The 19,646-nt window shown below is 42.8% G+C and overlaps 1 protein-coding gene across 4 annotated transcripts in view; it reads left to right on the forward strand.

The window, feature by feature from the left end:
- The first annotated feature begins 6,848 nt into the window (after positions 1 to 6,848).
- The window catches only part of COX10 (cytochrome c oxidase assembly factor heme A:farnesyltransferase COX10), a 159,461-nt gene continuing 146,663 nt past the window's right edge, over positions 6,849 to 19,646 (forward strand). Inside the window, exons 1-3 of one of the 4 annotated variants that reach the window (XM_075903517.2) lie at positions 6,849 to 6,997; positions 9,079 to 9,203; positions 10,869 to 11,190. In XM_075903517.2, coding sequence (XP_075759632.2) covers positions 9,135 to 9,203; positions 10,869 to 11,190 — 391 coding nt within the window. In that variant the 5' untranslated portion in view covers positions 6,849 to 6,997; positions 9,079 to 9,134. Of the gene's footprint in view, positions 7,078 to 9,078; positions 9,204 to 10,868; positions 11,191 to 19,646 lie in introns of all 4 variants that reach the window. The other 3 variants (XM_075903515.2, XR_016347579.1, XM_075903516.2) reach the window with 3 other exon arrangements.

Here is a 19,646-nt window from a genome sequence, read left to right on the forward strand (position 1 = left end):
CTAATCTGACCTTGGTTGTTCTCTGAACTATTAAAAGGATAATTTATGAAATCCCTAGCTCAGTTATAGAATAGCATCCGTAGGCATAATTACAAGGCTCTGGAGTGCTGTTACCCTTGGAAGTCAGGCACTGAACTTATATATGTGTTTGGGGCTGGTGCTATGACAGCATAAGGCATTTTTGCTGAATCCAACAAATTTTGCTGCAGAACAACAGTCCAAATAAGCTGGTATTAGGCAACATGTAATGCTTCTTTTTGCTTCAACATTATACAAGGGCTTGAGAAATAAAATAAAGAAAAAGTAACAAAAACTCAGAATGGGAAAATCGTTGGGAAACTGTTGTGTATGGGTTGTATCGTCATTCTCTGGTCTGGCAACATCCACAGTCCAGAATGACCATGGATCTCCTGGACCACAAAGCCCAGGAGCCTACAGGCAGGAGCGCCAGCCAGGGCTAGGGAAAACAGGGTCAGCAGCTCAGCTGGAGGCAGTGCAGGATCGGGGCTGGAGCCCCCCGGAAGCCTGAAGCATTGCAGGACTAGGGTTGAAGACAGAGTCCCCTGGCAGTCTGTCGACATGGGGCTGGAGCCCTGCGGCAGCCTCCAGGAAGACAGATCCAGGATTGGAGCCCTGCAGCAGCCCCCTGGAGGTCAGGGCGGAGGCCGGAGACCCGAAGCAGCCCACGGCAAGTACGGCCAGAGCCCCACAGCAGAAGTCAGAGCCTGTGCTGCCCAGGGAGCCAACAGCAGCTGGGCAAGCAGCCCTGTGGGATTTGGGGAGGGCAAGACAGGTTGCCTGTCGGGGTAGCCTGCCAGCAGCAGGTGATGGGCTTGGGGGCTGGTGGCAGGAGACCTACCCAGTTCCCAGAAATTCTCTCATTTGGGACCTGCCAGTTCCTGATGGAGTCAGACCAGGGAGGTCCAACCTATACTGTACTGATTATAGCTATTTTGCTGAAAATCCCACAGTCTCACTATTTGGGAGAGCACATGTCTATCAGGTTCACACCTGAAATGACTCTCTAAAGCTTCCAGTGAAGTCTCCTCAGATAGATCTTCTCTGGTCCCACCCCCAGCCTCATGCTGCAGCTCCAGCCCCACACTGCCAGACTGCTAAAGGCTCCGTCCCCAGTCTTGCACTGCTGCGGGCTGCAGAGGCTCCGGCCTCAGCTTTGCGCTGCCAGCCCTCCTGCCAGTAGGCTCCCCAGGCTCTCTAGTCCAGGAACATCTGTGATCCTGCCAGACCACGGATGTTGCCAGATCAGAGAGTGCCAGTTTTGGGAGGTGCAACCTGTATTCACCTATATGTTTGCTCCTTGACCAATTTCGGTGTCACCTGTAAGTTTGATCATGGCTGAATTTACAGCACAGAAACACCTGACAAGGAAAGACACGAAGCCCTGCAAAGGGAAATGATTTCTTTGTTTATTTGAAACTAAGTTCTAGAAGTGTCACTGCTTATAGTTTAATAGATGCATTACAAGGATTATCCTGGAACGCCACTTGGTAGCTTCAGCTACCACAAAATGGTCTCAGTTCCTATGCCTCTTGCTCTATAATGACCAGGGCTTAAGTTCAGCTGTCAGGGAGCAGAGCTGTCAGGAGCACAGCTCTGATAAATATTTTCAGATCTGTGGGGCAAAGAAACCCCATGTTCTGGCACTTGTTGTGGGGGCACATGGAAATACTCTAGGACTACGTCTACATTGGCATGATCTTGCGCAAATACTCTTTAATGCAAGAGTTCTTGCATTAAAGTATTTGTGCAAGAGCGTCTACACTGGCATGAGATGTGCTTTTGCGCAAGAGCATCCGTGCCAGTGTAGACGCTCTCTTGTGCAAGAAAGCTCTGATCGCCATTTTAACTATAGGGCTTTCTTGCGCAAGAAATTCATGTTGCCTGTCTACACTGGCCTCTTGTGCAAGAACAGTTGTGCAAAAGGGCTTATTCCTGAGTGGGAGCATCATAGGTCTTGCACAAGAATCACTGATTTCACACATTAGAACGTCAGTGTTCTTGCGCAAGAACTTGCGGCCAGTGTAGACAGGCAGCAAGTTTTTGTGCAAAAGCGGCCGCAAAAGAACGCACCAATGTAGACACAGCCTAGGAGAACATAGGCATTGGTAATAAACCCAAATTGTCTTCTGAACGCCACACATGTACTAAACCATGTGGATCTCCCTAAAGCTTAATAGATAGCAACAGTTTATCATTCCGATCTATGCTTTATCTTTGCCTCTCATAAATCTCCTGTTATATGACTATCTCCCAGTAATGTAAAAACCTTTACATCAGAAATGCTGACTCATGAGATAGAAATGATAAGAAATTGCATTTATGCTCAAGGAAGAATAAAGTAACCCAAGTAATGAATTCAGTGCCTATTATCAACAGTTGGAGTCTTCCCTCTGACTTCAGTAGGAGCTGGATCAGGGTCTAACTGGGAAAGCATTTTCCCAAACAGTCCATTGTCTGGGACTTGGCACTGTTTCACTTTCCTCTGGAGTATTCTGCTGGATCATCTGTTCAGATCAGGTGGTGTACAGCATACAATCAATTTTCAGTGATCAAGGATCTGAGCCAAACCCACTTTCAAAGGTTTTTAGGTTCCTAACTGGAGCCTAGGTATCTTTGATTAACTGGACTTTTGGGTTTTAGTGACATCTTGGTTCTACATATCTTCTGCTTCTGTGTTTCTAATATGCCCTGTGACTTTCATTTTGGGTATGAATCCCACACTGATGTGCCTGCCATAATGGGATTCCAGACACACAGGTTCTTGGACTGTGCAAAGCTATAACACGTTATATTACTTAACTAAATTATATGACACTTACAGTTCTGAAATGATCTGTAAAGGTTACCAGAATAACAGCAGGATGCCATGCTATTTATTTTACACTTGGTCTTAAAAGTGCCCTATCTGAAAGTACATCAAGTCTCTGTGGAGTTACAATATCAACAACATATTCCATAAAGAAACTAATCTATCTATCTATATAGATATAGATATAGATTACAGTAGGTCTTTAAATCATTTTCTGACACCAAATCAGTCTTGCAAGGATCTTGATATGGTATCTCAGGAGTAAGAATGGGAGAGATTCTGAGATTAATGGAAAATGATAATGGACCATCTCTGTGAATGTGCTCTTTATTGTATCAAGCAATTGCATTCTGCTGCTGAGACCTAATTAAGCACCAACAGTGAAATTTATGATTGTGTTAATAGGAAAAAGGATCGTATAATGCTGTTAATATGTGCTCTATAATTAATGTTAATGGGCATTGTGTGATTAAATGCACCCCCCCACACGCACACATCACCCTGAAAATGTACCTCAGGGTGTGTTGTTTATTTTATAACTGCAGAGAGATAACAATACACACAAAAAACACAATTGCTCATTTTAGCAATTAGCTAAGAAAATTGTAGATGCTTCAAAAACCAGAACCTATCCCTGAAATGATATCTGATCTTGCACTTTAGCAGCAGTATACAATTCTACTTGAATCCAATCCAAGCAGTACACTGAAAAACATGGGAGATGAATTTATAAGATGTGTTTTTACAAAGTGGCTCTAAGGAGCTGAGTCTGCAAAGTGGTGAGCGCCACCTATAACTACTGAGTGGCTTCCGTTTTAATAATGGGAATGAGAGTTATCAGCATGTCTTACAAGTGGTATAGAACCAGACCCTAAGTAGCCACCATGTAATCTGCACACTGTTTAGTAGTGGTGTCTCTCAGATTAGATGAACATGGAGGGCCTGATAAAATTCTCGGGTGTTATAAGCCAGGAGTAGGTCCATTGCTCAGATTTCATGTTTGGGTATTAAATTCTGCCTATGTAAAATTATCATAGTTTCATCAAGAAAAATTATTCTTAATTTCCCCTGTGTCCAAGCATCTTGGGTGTACAGTGCTTCTTAATTAGAATACTACCACTGTACATTCACTTTGCCATGGTATAATTTACTATACAAGGTACAGGGCAGTGGAAAATCAGATTTTAAACCTTAGACATGATCTTCAAGGCACTCAATGAACTGAGATCTGATTACAACATGACTTTCTCATGTAACCAAGCACAATAGTGTAGGCCAACCTTAGGAGGGAAAATGGTCCATAGGAAGATCTTTATCTTAAAACACAGAGTAACATTTTGAAAAGCACACAAGTTAATTTAGGAGCCTCACTCATTTGAGTGATTTTGAAAATGCAATCCATAGTTTTCAGATATGGAAATGTTTGAGAAATATCGGTTTAAATTATGATAGCAAATACAAGGTAAAATAAAAGATGATTAAAAACAAGATCATTGATTTATTTATTAGTTCCCATAATAGAAGAACTAGAGGACACCAAATGAAACTAATGGGTAGCAGGTTTAAAACTAATAAAAGAAAGTTCTTCTTCACATAGCGTGTAGTCAACCTGTGGAACTCCTTGCCAGAGGACACTGTGGCGGCTAGGACTATAACAGAGTTTAAAGAGAAGCTAGATAATTTCATGGAGGTTAGGTCCATAAAAGGCTGTTAGCCAGGGGATAAAATGGTGTTCCTGGCCTCTGTTTGTCAGAGTCTGGAGAAGGATGGCAGGAGACAAATTGCTTGATCATTGTCTTCGGTCCACTCTTTCTGGGGCACCTGGTGCTGGCCACTGTCGGCAGACAGGCTACTGGGCTAGATGGACCTTTGGTCTGACCCAGTACGGCCGTTTTTATGATCAGCTAACAAAACCAAAGTATTAATTATTTAAAGATAACAGATTTACTAACCAAAGGTTTAAAGTATATGCACAAACACAAGAAAAGATACTTTATATATACTTGGGATGTAAACATTTTAAAAAACCACTAACCATATGACTGATTGAAATTCAATCAATTACACAGCTAAATGCTGCTGGTGCCGCCAGCCCTGTGGGCTGCTAGCGCTGCTGACCTCATGGGCTCCTAGTGGTTACCAGCCCCACAGTGGAGGCTGGGAGTTTAACTGGTAAGGTGAACTAACAGGCTAATATCCCTAATATATACACAGGTTAATTACACTAACGAACTTTTATTGGCCTGAAAAGTTATTACTCTTCCTTAAGTATTCTACAACTGCAAAAAGTCTTTCCAACTGCTTCTCCACAGAGACTCATTTCAACACCTCAGTTCCTTCTTTGATTTCAGGGACATGAGAATAACCTGCAGACTTCAGGCTGGAAAAACATTATTCAGGGTTCCCAGATTTTTCCTTTATGTCTTTCACACGGAAGTCAGAACAATTACAAGCTTAATATACAATTCTAAAACTCCTGAGATAGTGTAAATGTAGAAATAAGAGCCCTATGCCCACACGAAATAGTGCAGCAAAAATGAGCCGCGTATGTGGATACCCGTGGCTATAAATCAGATGCCCGCGAGACTGCAGGGTTCTAGATGCAACATTTTGTCGGTGTCTGTAAAAACAAGGCGCAGATATCTGCCTCAGTGTCTGCGGATACAAAGCAGATAGCCGCAGGCTTTTGGGGCGCTAAGTACAAGCTCTCTGACTAAACCCTCACCTGCTGGAGCCGCCAATCAGAAAAGCTTTTGAACATGCTCAGTTGCTCTAGGTACGCAATGTGATCCCTAAACTGGGACGCCCTGGTCCGGCAAGATCCATGCTCCAGCAGGGCCAGAGTCGTGGTGCAGGAGGATCAGTGGCATGGAGTGGGGCTGGGTGGCAGCCTGGCCGGAGCTGGGCATGGAGCCGGACCAGAGAGGTCCAGCCTGCACCAACTTCATCCGAGCCCCGCGTCTTGCCTACGTCCCACCCCGTCAGCGCCTGACCCTGTTCAATATCTTCATCAACGATTTAGATATTGGTATAGAAAGTACGCTTATTAAGTTTGCAGATGATACCAAGCTGGGAGGTATTGCGACTAATCTGGAGGATAGGGTCATAATTCAAAATGACCTGGACAAATTGGAGAAATGGTCTGAGATAAATAGGATGAAGTTTAATAAAGATAAATGCAAAGTGCTCCACTTAGGAAGGAACAATCAGTTCCACACATACAGAATGGGAAGCGACGGTCTGGGAAGGAGTACGGTAGAAAGGGATGTAGGGGTTATAGTGGACTACAAGTTGAATATGATTCAGCAGTGTGATGCCGTTGCAAAGAAAGCAAACAGGATTCTGGGCTGCATTAACAGGTGTGTTGTGAGCAAGACACGAGAAGTCATTCTTCCGCTCTACTCTGCGCTGGTTAGGCCTTAGTTGGAGTGTTGTGTCCAGTTCTGGGCGCCACATTTCAAGAAAGATGTGGAGAAATTGGAGAGGGTCCAGAGAAGAGCAACGAGAACGATTAAAGGTCTAGAGCACATGACCTGTGAGGGAAGGCTGAGGGAATTGGGTTTGTTTAGTTTAGAAAAGAGAAGATTGAGAGGGGACATGAGAGCGGTTTTCAGGTATCTAACAGGGTGTCACAAGGAGGAGGGAGAAAACTTGTTCCCCTTGGCCTCTGGGGACAGGACAAGAAGCAAGGGGCTTCAACTGCAGCAGGGGAGGTTGAGGTTGGACGTTAGTTCCTGCCTGTCAGGGGGGTCAGACACTGGGATGAGCTGCCCAGGGGTGTGGAATCCCCCTCTGTGGAGCTATTGACGGGCAGGTTGGGTCAATGTCTGGCAGGGATGCGCTGGCCCTGCTGGGTCCTGCCTGGGGCAGGGGCTGGACTCGATGCCTCTCGAGGTCCCTTCCAGCTCCAGGATTCCAGGGTTCGATGGCCACGAGCTCCCGCCACAGGGGCGGCGCCGTTTCCCGCCCTGGGCCCCAACGGCCCCGCCCGGCGCTCGCTCGCGCGCGCCTCCTCCGCCCCACCCCCCCGCCTTGCGCTACCTCGGGCCCAGGCGCGCCGCTCCCGGCGGCAACGCCGTCACCTAGTGACCCACATTCCTTGCCCCGGAAGCGCCGACCCGGAAGCAGTTTAGCGGTCGAACCGGGCAAGATGGCGGCGCCCAGGCGGTGAGGGAAAGGGGAGCGGGAGGCGCCGTTGCGGGCTATGAGCGCGGCCCGGCGCTGCGGCCCTCCCCGGGCTCTCACAGGTACCGACCGGGGGCAGCGCCGCCCCCCTGCGCCGCTCACCGCCCTTCATCCAAGGCGGGGCTCGGGGGCCCTGAGGAAGGGCAGGGACAGGACGGGAGCGAGTCGGGCTGCCCCGCCCTCGCCGGGAGCGCCTCGAAGCGCAAGGGGTGCCCGCCACTGCCGACCCCTCAAACGCCGCCTGTTCCCCGCTCCGAGGAGCGCAGCGGAGAGTCGCTCTGAGGGCGGGATGGGTCGCCTTGGTGCCGCCTGGGCTGGGCGCGAGGGCTGCTCTGCTGCTCCCACACGAGGGTGGAGAGGCCGGGGGGCCCCCTCCCTGGAGCGGATCCGCCCCTGTTGAGCCGTGGGGGGCTGGGCCACGAATTCCCGCAGAGTCTGATCTTTCACTCATACACGGAATTCTCAGGCTGGCAGAGAAAACATTCCAGGTGCGATGCGAGGGGGTTTCCTTTGGCTGAAGTCTGCAGACCGGCAGCTCGTCTGATCTGATTGCTGTGCTCAGCAGCAAGGAGACAGCCCGATGCTGTTAGTTAATCTGTAGGCCACACCGAGCTTGTCAATCATGTCAGTATCACATTGACCTAAAGAGACATTATCTTTTTCTAAATACTTCTTTGAGGCCTGCTTTTACACCTTCCGGAAATATTGGAATGGTCGAGGAGAAGTTGCACAAAACTGATTTGTTTCTATTTTAAAAAATAAACCAATAACAAAACTCCAAATAATATGACCTGCTTATTGCACCATCCCCACTTGACCGTTATGTCCTGCTTCAGTTCTGTTTATCTTTTTTGTCTTTATCCTGAAAAAACATATGTGATTAGTTTTATTCAGATTAGCCCCATTGAGACTGCTCACCTCTGTAAAATAGTGATAGAAATGTAGCCGTGTTAGTCTGGTGTAGCTGAAACAAAATACAGGACTATGTAGCACTTTAAAGACTAACAAGATGGTTTATTAGATGATGAGCTTTCGTGGGCCAGACCCACTTCCTTTGATCTGAGGAAGTGGGTCTGGCCCACGAAAGCTCATCATCTAATAAACCATCTTGTTAGTCTTTAAAGTGCTACATAGTCCTGTATTTTGTTTCACCTCTGTAAAGTTATTCAGGCATGTAAATGTTTGTGGGATGGTAGATTTGGATTATAAATGTTTTGGGACAAAGACTCTGTTTATATAGGACTAGCACAATGAGATATCAGTCCTCCAACTGTCAGTCTTTTCCCGTCCAGAAGTCAGTCAAGCTTTCTCAACCTTTTAGAATAAAACTTATACTTTTTTTTTTTTTGCCATGAAAACTACTTGAGTGTTCTTTTAAGAAGGCATCCTCATTATATATGGACAAGTAATAAACATGGTTCTGGTCTTCTTTCAATAATTTGAACAACAATATGATGAATTTTTAATAAGTATATTATGAGGCTGTGTCTTCCCCAGAACCTACAGTTCTAGTTATTGGTCCATAGACCCGTGTGTAGTTTTAGGTATGTTAAACACACATACACCAGTCTCAGAAGTGTTGTTTCACAGTCCTGCATTTTTATTCTTCTTATAAGACATTTTATAATATGACAGTTAAAACTGAATTCCCCTTTTTATTTTGATGGTTTTGTATCACAGATGGTACACGTGACTAGTTCAGGTTATATAGAGCACTTATAAAGACCTGTACTTGGACTTGCATAAAATTGCTGCTGTTGTGACTATTGAGCCCCAGTACTATTTTTATGTGAAGTTATTTGGTCTAAGCAAATGTTCCAGCTTGTTGCGGATGTGTATCTAGATAAATACATTGATAGCATATGGAGCTAGGGATAGGGGAAAAAGCTACAAGACTAATTTTGTGGTGAGCTGAAAATTAACATTTATCTTCTCCATCTAGTCTGCAAGCCCTCCTAGACAGTGCTGTGGCGCTGAGGACAGTAAGCATTGTCGTTGGGTTTGCTTCTAATCCTTGCTGTGAAGAAGAAATTAAGAGCCAAACATTCTTTCTTTTCTTATAGGATTATTTGTCTGGAACCTTCAAAAACGAGCAGTACGACAAATACCATGCAAGTTTATGCATTGCTTTGGAGTAGCCAATAAAAGATGGATTACCTTTCAGCACCTTAACTTCCTCAAACGAATGGTAAGTCAGGGGAATGTCTTATTCCAAGTTGACTATTTTTCTATTTTCCTTATGGTATGTTGGAAACTAAAATGTTTGCCAATTACAAGTGGTGGATGGCACTCAGTTTTAAAAGATGCATCCTGACTAAAACATATTGATCTAATTCTGCCAAAGATTTTGGGGGCAAAGTGTAAAGTCAAGCTTGGGTCCTAAATTTTTATGTATGGAATGGAGTGAATCTGAAAAAGGCAAAGAATTTTTTTAGTCTAAATTCTTTGAGAGAAGTCCTGTATAGATTAAAGTAATAGGTTCATTTCTTCTGTAGGATGTAAATAGTCAGTGCATTAGCTGTTTATATCACAAGAGTGTAAGGGTGCATCTACACAGCAGGGCTTAACTTGAAATAAGCTATGCAAATTGAGCTACGTCAATTGCATAGTTTATTTCAAAATTGGGAGCATCTACACAGCACTTATTTCGAAAGAGAGCACTCTTCCTTTGATTTTCCTTACTGTTTATACAATGAGGGTTACAGGAGTGGGAATAAGAAGTCCTCAAGCCTGACAGAATTTCGACCTTATTTCGAAATAACTGCCTGCTGTGTCTACGCAGACTAAGTTATTTTGAAATAATGTTGCTGTGTAGACATTCCCTAACTGTCACTAACAGTTCAAAAATATTCCTCTTCTCCTCACAGAACAGATGCATAGTGAATAGTAATAGTGCAAAATTCTCATCAGTATTCCTTTTGATGTGTTTCAAGGTGTCTTGCAAGGACCATCTCTAATGCTACAAGGATAGTTCAATCTTATGTCTATTCTGTGGTGTGTCTACTTTGATTGCATTGAAAGGACCAGATATTTTCAATGTTGGTGGTATAGATCACCTTTCCAATAGGAACCAGAGTGAGATCATAGTCCACAAAGCCAAACTATCAGACTTTTGGTTGCTGTTGCACATGATGCATCATTTTTCAATTCAACAATTCCCTCCTAGTTTTTGTCTTTCTATGTTTTCCTTTCAAATGTTGTCTAAAATTGGAAGGCCAGGTAAACTGAACCAAAATTTGTAATTGATGGTGGAAAACTGAGTTGAAAGAGATGATTTCAGTTTATAATATGTTAAGGGATTATCGCTTACAGAACTTTCTCTGGGTTTGAACTAGTTGACTGTATTTATCTAACAGAGATTGTAAGGCATCTAGTACTTCTAATAATTGGAGCATAAATGCACATCAAATTATATATACACATGTCCATACAACATATGTCCACACACATGCTTCAGAAGTGGGGCAAACATTTGTAGAATAAACAACAAAATCCAACTGATTAGTACAAGAGCTAGTAAGGGCTAATATTTCCAGTTGAAACTGCAAAGGAAAGTTTATTTAGGCCTAAATTTAAACTAATGTTATTTATACAGCCATGAATTTGAAAGCTGCTTTTTTTGTATCTTGTGCAATTGCAGACATGGTTTTATGAATCAAATGAGCACGTGCAATGCAAATTAGTTTAGCAATATCCGTGCTATGAAATTGTTATCTTTAATTGTAAAGGAAATATAGAAATAAATGTAATAGTATTATTATTTTTCTGTTATTGCCAAGCTATTGCCAGGACAAGCTTTTTTAACTCTTTTGTTAAAAATATTATCTCAATTTACTGTATATTTTCTGTTCAGTATGTAACGCAGTCCAGCAAAGACCTCAGTCAGCAAGCAAAACTGAAGCCAGATCCAGTTGCACATCCTGTGCTTGAGAAAAAACATTTGGGTCAAGAAAAAACAGTTACATGTGAACTCAGATCAGTTTCACCTCTTCACCCACCTTTGTCTGAGACTTCACACAGAAATGAGGTTAAAGAAATGAAATCAGCTGCAGTTGTAGAAGACTTGGCAACGGCAGTAGGAGCAGAATCTAAAGAAAAACAGTGGAAAGAAATGAAGCTGCAACTGGATGATTTACCAGGAATTTTGGCACGTTTGTCCAAAATCAAACTTACAGGTACTAATGGCAATTTTTCAGTTCCATGCAAGCTCTCTCATTCAGGGTTCTCAAACTTGTTCATAGTGTGGTCCACATTTTAAACAGAGGTAGGTCTCATGGACACTTTCCTTCCCAGTTATTATCCCTAGATTACTGCAATCACATACTAAACCTGTTTCTTTTAAATCAAATTTTGCTGCTAGAAGTAAGGAGGAGCCAGCACCATGTGATGAACTGGCTGCCGATGGGCCACAAGCAAGTGCTCGGTAGACTATCATCAGCTTGCAGATCATAGTTTGAGATACAGTTGGAGAAAAAATTCTCACTGTGGTCCATTGAGCACTTGCTTGTAATCTATGGACAGCAAGTTTAAGTTAGGCTATCTAACACTCCAGGCAAAATTAATTATCGTGAGCATATCTTTTTGTAATCAATATTTTCTGTATAGTCTATGTCAGTTTTGATCTCAGATTGATATGAACCATTCTGTATTTTAGGGGAAACTCTTGTTTGGCTATGGTGGAATTTTACAATGGTTGTATTAATGGTTAAATGCAAGTAGTTAAAAAGAGCCCTCTTCGTTCATGTCTTATCAATGTTATGCTTTTTGATGTCCTTGTCTTTAAGTTTAGTGGTCGTTCTTGTCACTCTGGTTAAAAGTACTGAGGTAGTAATATGAATACATTCCATAACTTATCTGCCAAAGTTTTTGAGTGGTATCAGTGTAGTTTCCTAAAATAAAATGTGGTTTCAAAAGTCAACGAAACTCAACTTTTCTAGTTCTTCAAACCAGGAAAGAAAACAACTTGTTGAATGTCTATCATAGTTACATATCATTTATGTTATGTTACCTTTGACGTATTTTTGAGGAGCAGTATTCTATTCTAATGGTAACGTATAGCATTTTCAGACATAGATCACAGTGCTTTGTCCCTGTTTTAAACATGAGGAAACAAATGTTCATAATGAAGGGATTTGATTAATGCCTCATGTTAATGGCAGAACCAAGTGGCAGAACAAGTAGGGATGCTCAAAAGCATTTATTTAGGTAAACGGGTAATCACTGAAATTTTCAGTGGTTACATGTTTGCGGGCAGTGGGGGAAAAACTGCCTGCTTCCCCTCCATGCTGCTGCCTCACTGGCTCCCAACTCCTGGCACTGCTGCCTCTGTATCAGAAGGCAGCGCACAAGGGAGGCAGGAGCTGGTTCCCTGCACATACCAGGTCCTGCCTCTCCCCCGTCCCTCCGCTCTGCTTCCTGATACAGAGGCAGCGGGGGTGAGGCGGAGGGAGCTGCGCGTAGTCTTGCTCATTAACTGATGAGCCCAGGCTCATTGGTTAACCGTATACATGGGTACATGTTCACATCCTTACAAACAAAAATAAAAATCGGATCTCCAAACTATCAGCCTAGAGCCTTCTCCAGGTGATCACAGCAACTCTCAGGTGTTAGAACTGCACAGTAGAACCATAACAATTGTTATAGTTCATCAAATAAAATTCCTAAGATCATTTTATCTCTTTAAACTTTTGTTCTACTGTATTTCATATCTTATCCTTAATTTTTCACAAAAAAAAACTACTGAGTACAGTAGGATATGTACGAGTGCTCATTAAAAAGCTGATTTTATTGCTCTCATCATCTATTAGACACAGAATTTGCACTTATTGAAGCTGATTGTGAATGCATATCCCAAAGTTGCTCCTTACTGCTTTGGAGTTATCTAGAATTGGACTAGATAATTCTCATCTGCATAAGCATTTTCTTCTCCACCTTGAATATATTTGAAGAGTACTCCTGCCCTAGTGTATGATTGGGACCAATACAATATGATGGGGAAAAAACAGCGCTTGGAGATTGATATACTTCTTTCTTGAGAGTTGCTGTTAGGCTGATGAGTCTGAAGTCACTTATAGCTTTGTAATTCTATGTAGCAGCATCTGTCCAAGGATCTCAGAGCTCTTTACAAACATTAAATCTCACAATCTTCCTGTTAAATGACAACACAGCCTATTTGTACTCATGAGTTGTGCTGCCCTTTTCACTACAGAGGTTGCTTTATGTTTTCACTGCTCATTAGTAGTAATAGTTTGAGTTTCTTCCATGCATACATCTTTAAGCTCTGCATGGACAGCTAATTTTCCAGTCATTTTTTCAGTGAGATTATTTTAAGTGGATTCTCTTGAGAAGCTGGGGCCCCTGCATGAGTAATTGAAATTGAAGGCAGTTAAAAAATCTGAAATAGATCCAGAAGCAAATATTAGAATATTAAAATGCCAAGGCTAAATGACATCATTTAAAAATAAATAAATGGGTGAACTATGGTGTTATGGCCTGTCTTGGAGTGGGTGATAATTTTTGATTGGGGAGCCACACCAAGATTTTGGTAAGTGGTCAAGAGCCGCTTTCCTATGGAGGAAGTGTGGGGTGTGGGATGGAGGCTGGGGTAGAGGGTCTGGAGTGCAGAGGAAAGTGTGGGTCTGAGAGGGAGATTGGGTGAAGAAGGGGGTTATGATCTGTGACAGGAGCTTGCTGGGTCCAGGAGGGGGCATGGGTGCACATGAAGATTCTGGCCTGAGGAACGGTGTAGATGGGGGTGCACGGTCTGGGAGGGAGTTGTGGCCGAGGAGGGGAGGCGGGTGCAGAGGGTTTTGATAATGACCTGGGGCAGGAGGGGTTGGTGACCTGGGGCAGGGAGTTTTGGAGGGGGAGGGGCTGGAGTGCCAGAGGCAGGCTGTGTCCTGGAGGCGCTTACTGAGGCAGCTCACAGCCAGCAGGCCTGCTTGACCCTGAGGCAGGCTCCCTGCCTGCTGCAGCCCCAGGCTACTTAAAATGGCTAGCTGCTCCTTATGGCTCCCTGCTCCTGGCGCTGGGAGAGAGAGAGGGGAAAGAAGTAGAGGGCGGCTTTGTGTGCTGCTCCAGCCCCCAGCAAAATCTCTCCGCTCCCGTTGGTTGGTTTCCATGAAGCCTTCCCCTCACCACGGCACCTGAAGCAGAGAGCCACAGGGTGCAGCCAAAGTGGCCAGCAGGATCAGGGCTGTGGGACGTGTCTTGCCCACCTCAGTCTATCTGTTGTGATGGCTGCTTTTGTGTATTTTTTTAAAACAAGGTTGTTGATCAGGCTGTTCTTTGGTTCTTGAGAATGTAAGTTATCCTAGTTTAGTTTTCATGTTACAGATGACATAGTACCTCTGTGGAACTGACCCATGAAAGTTTGATCATTTTAATACTTTCCATAATTTTACAGAGTTTCTATTTTTACTTTTTTGAGTATAAAATAACAAAAAACAAACTTTGAATGATATCAAAAGGGACCTTCCCCATGACTGTCTTCCCCTACTGTTGAAGAAAAGAGCTTGTATTGAGAAATGCAGTTCACCTTTGAAAGGAAATAAATGTAGTTATTCCTCTAGCCTCCTGTTTTGTGTAAACTTTAGCCTTGATGCCAGTCATTAGGAACTCTGCCTTTACAACTGGAAAAGATTATATATAGGGGTTTTGTTTTTTTTTTTTTGCCATGAAAAATGATCATGGAGGGAGCTTTTAATTTATTTGTAGTGTAATCCACCTTTTTGGTTTGGATTTCCTTCTTCCTTTTGTTCTTCATTCTCTGTTGGCTAATGTCTGAACAGCTGCATTTTACCATCTTGGCACTTTGTAAAGCTAATGCACCCATCTTGTCCTTTCTCTGAGATACAAAAGAAGGTTACAGATGGCATTGTTTTGTTTCATCCCCCAATTCATAAGTAACTGAAGGAGAAAAAGACATGAAGGCAGGGTAATAAAAGACAACTGATATAATGTACTAAAAGATTTATCTGGCATTGCTTGGGTCCTAAATTTTTGTATTTTGGAAAATAAAATGAAAATGTCCATGCTTCTTTTAAATCATTGCTTTGGGGTGGGACTGGGGATGAGGGGTGCAGGCTGCCCTGGGGAGAGGACTACCCCGGCCTCTCTCACCGTAGCAGCTTTGGAGAAGTGCTTCTCCATCGCTGCCACTGCTGCTCCAGCGGGCACAGCCAGGGGGAGGGGTGCACATCCCCTGGCTGGGGCAGGGCCAGTTAGGCTGGGTGGGGGCCACAGAAGGACCACCTGTCCCGCAGCAGAAGCTGTAAGGCAATTTTGTGTTGGGTGTATGGCTGGTAGGGGTGGGGCACTGCCTCTTCTGGCCCCAACATGGAGCAGATGTAGCTGGCGGGGGGGGGGGGGGACAGGGAAGGTGCCCCCTCCTCCTCTGGCCCCAGCACAGAGATGCCACTGCTTGGCAGGGGTGTGGAGGAAGGAGGCACAGCCCCCTACTGACCCAGAAAGAAGCTGCTGCAGCAGCTCTGTTCTGGGACTGGCGGGCAGAGGTGGCACTCTGTGTGCCCACCCTGAGCTTCTGTCCTGAGTCCTCTTTCAACATTTAGTCAGTTGCATCCATTTGAGGACTGTACTTGATTTGGTGATTCTGTCTGGTTTTATGAGACGCACGTCCCATTTTCTTGGCGCAACCAAACCCTTACGCTGCTTTCATTTACGCTAAGAGGAAGCTGTACACTGAATTTGGTGGTCCTAGCTCTTCACGTTTAGGCAGAGTTCTTGAACAGACTGACTCTCTCAGATATATACTAGATTAGGCAGGAACATGAACAAACATTCCGTTTTTAATTTTCAGTGCTGTTTTTCCTCCCTCACTCCCCTCCCCTGTAAGGTATGGTGTGAGATACATGATTGCCCTTTTAGTGGGAAAGAAGGGTCAGATGTTTATGATGAAATTTAACAAATGCCTGCAAAATGTACATGTAAACAACAGTTGTGTACAATTCACCAGTAATTCTCCAAATAATCTTGATTTTTGCCAATCTAGATTGTAAATTCAGTGGGATTTAGACTGTGTTGTTGTTGCAGGTTTGTGCTATGCCTGGCAGAATGAGGTATTGATCTTTGGCTGGTTGCTCTTGCAACTACCAAAATAGAAATAATACAATATCCTTTAGAGTCTCAAAGATAGGCAGACCAAACACAGTTATCAGAGAAATAGCCGTGTTAGTCTGAATCTGCAAAAGCGGCGAGGAGTCCTGTGGCACCTTATAGACTAACCAAAGTGTTGGAGCATAAGCTTTCGTGGGCAAAGACCCACTTCATCTTGCATCTGATGAAGTGGGACTTTGCCCACGAAAGCTTATGCTCCAACACTTCGGTTAGTCTATAAGGTGCCACAGGACTCCAAACACGGTTGTGACTGAGTTGCCTGGCACACCCATTACTGGAAACACCAAGGACAGGGCAGGCTGCAAAAGGGAGAACAGATACTCCAAGCTGGGGGGCAGGGGAGCACTGAAGTTAACTTTCCCAACAGGTCAAACTGTGCATTTGATCCCCCACACTTGTTATCAAGAAGCAAAAAAAAATGACCCAGCCTCCTTCATTGCATTCCAGTTCTCTAGCTCCCGGTTTGCACCTATGTTCAGTGTAGTGAGAAGTTATTTTAAAACTCTGCTCACAAGTACAAAATGTTCTTCTGACTCCAAAGGGCCAGCCACATTACTGGGTCAATATAGCTTTGGATCTTACCCAAAATACCATGGTGCCAGCTGGTCCTATAGTCAAGAGTGGGCAAGAACACTGTTTGTCAGCATTAGCCCCTGACTCTCAGGTAAACAAATCATCTAAGGGCCCACCAGAGGCTCATTCAGGCAAAATGCATCCAGCCCGCATGCCATGTGTTCTCCACTTTGCTTTTAGTATCTAGTATTTTAGACATCTAAATGCTAATAAAAAGGTTTATTATAACGAAAAAAGAAAGAACAGGAAGAGAGTTTTTAAATAGTCACAAACAAAGACTTCAAAGTCCATGAGATTCCTGGAAATACTGGTGAGTTTGTTAGCTTGAAAATCTCTCTGGAACACACCCACCTCTTGGATAGATTTTTCTGTCCTTTTTTCAGAGCTTCGTTTGTAGAAAAGTTACTTCAGAGGCCAGAAGCGGGGATGAAGAGAAGATGCAGCTACCTTTTTACTCCTTTTGCCATGTGGCTTGTACTTCCTTTGTCCCAAACACAAATTATCCAGCATGTGGCCTGGAAACCTTAGAGGTCTGTCCATAGACACACTCCATCATGCCTTGCTGAGTCATACGGCGTATGTATCTCTTGCCTTCTCTCAGTGGGTCAGTTGAATAGCTGATGGTCTTTTGTTTTTGTAATACAGACATACATACGTACCTGCGAAAGCGCTATATATAATTAGATTATCATATTTGGCAGATGACAATGTTTTTATATATACCTTACATGGCATATCTGGCATAACTTCTTGCCAATTTATAATATTAATATTCATAATATCCGAAAGGGTGCATCTACACAGCACCCTAAACTCAAAATAAGATATGCAATTGGTGCAACGCAAATCGTTTATCTTATTTCAATTGAATTTCAAAATAGGCTATTTCAAAATTTGGCACATCAACACAGCGCCAAATTTCAAAATAACATGCTATTTCAAGACATCCTTTACCTCTCCTGGAATGAGGGTTACGGGATGCCGAAATAACGCACCCGTTATTTCAAAAAATATTTAGAAATAATGGGCGGCTTGTGAAGATACTGCCAGTATCCCGAAATAGCCGTGCAGTGTAGATGTAAGGAATGCGGAGAACACTTTGGACACAACAGCCATCTGATTTTCCCTTCTCATATGCTTTAAATGTATGACCTGCAGCTAACCTTTTTATCTGTCTCTCTACAAACGTATCAGTGAGTATGTCTGAAAAGTACTCTCCTGGGCAGAATCACATACTGAACTCATTATTATTTATATCGAAGTAGCTTTCAAAATGTGTTCTGGGCACTGTGGAATGTTACTTTTCATGTCTCAAAAACCTTGCAGTCTTGTCTTTTTTCATCAGATCTTCATTGAAATAAAACAATTCCAACTTTCCATAGCAATTTAACAACAGCGGTAGTCTCCCCCCAAAAGTTATCATGTTAGTAATCATAAGCTGCTCAACCTTGACTATTTTGAACAGTGCCACCTTTTTATTCCAATTACTGAATGCTTGTTTTAGCTGTCCACAAGACAATGTAAAAACATGGGTGTCTTTTCTTTGTTTATTGTCTATGATATCCAGACTGCAAAATGCATGATATCCAGGATCCAGACTGCAAAATGCATCTAGTAATGTCCATCTCGCTCATCCCCTCTTTCTAAAAAGAATTCTTGAAACAAAAGTTTGTAAAATTTACTTGGCACTTCAGAACTTGTTGTACTGGGTCGTCCTTTACATACAGGACATTAGATTGGGAATTGGGAGACCTGGGTTCTGTCCCCGTTTCTACCATTGACTTGCTGTGTGGCCTTGAACAAGTCACTTAATCTCTCTGTTTCCTATTTGAAAAGTGGGAATAATAATGGTTATTCATCATATAATGCTTGGAGATCTACATGTCAAAAGTAGCATAATGACTAGTAAAAAAAAAAAAAGTGTGTAGGTAGGCTAAAAGTTTGCTCATGAGTACACTGGTGGAAAATTCTATTTTTTTTCCAAGGAAGTTTGATTTTTATAAAATTTCGATTGTGATTGAGAGTAGAATGCAGTCCTACCTGTATTAAGACAACACTTTAGCTGTAACAAAGACAAAACAGTTTGCAATCTTTAGATTTTGTTGATCCTCCATATATTTTGTGTAATGTCTGCCAGAAAATTATTCCTTTCTTGGTGATTCTTAAAACACCATTGTCCTGTCTGAGACAGAGCATAATAATTGCAACTTCTTAGTAATTATTTTTCATGATACAAGGAAGATAAATAAATACAAATAAACTGCTACTGTAGTTTATTTTTTCCACAGTGATTTTAAGATCTTCAGTAATAAAATGTAGTACTGTATTAACCTAATCTGCTGTAGTTTGTAATATTGTATTTTAATTTTTGCATTAAATGATAGTAACATTTGGTTCAAATTACTGTTCCAAACTAAAGCATGCCTTAGGAGCTTGGCTTTCTTTTAATGTGCAAGTTGTAATTTGCAATGAAACCTACTTATGCCTATTCCAAACAAATCTAGATTTACAAAGAAAACACACTGGTCAGTCCTGCAACACTAATGTTACTATTAAGTTTAGCATTCCAACGAATGAAGTGTGAGAATTTAGGGGGGAAATCTTTTCTGGTAGATAAGCTCTAAAGAAAACTAGTTTTCCTTAGGGATATATTAACATTTGTAGTAAGGCAAGCAGATTGTTCCCCAAATTAAAGCAGACATCCATTCTTTTTTACCCTTCCTCCTCCTCTCCTACCCCCCCCACACACAATAGTATCTGCTGCTAAATCTGCAAGCTATATGTTACAAAATTAAATATTATTTGGTGACCAAAACAAAGCTAGATCATTGGTCAGCTGAATTGTTTTGGACCTTTTTTTTTTTTTTTGTTCCGAATATATTTTGGTGGAAGGTGAGCAGAAAGCAGAACTAAGAATGCAGCA

The sequence above is a fragment of the Pelodiscus sinensis genome, chromosome 20 (genome assembly GCF_052426305.1).
Source record: "Pelodiscus sinensis isolate ZL-2025 chromosome 20, ASM5242630v1, whole genome shotgun sequence".
NCBI lineage: Eukaryota > Metazoa > Chordata > Testudines > Trionychidae > Pelodiscus > Pelodiscus sinensis.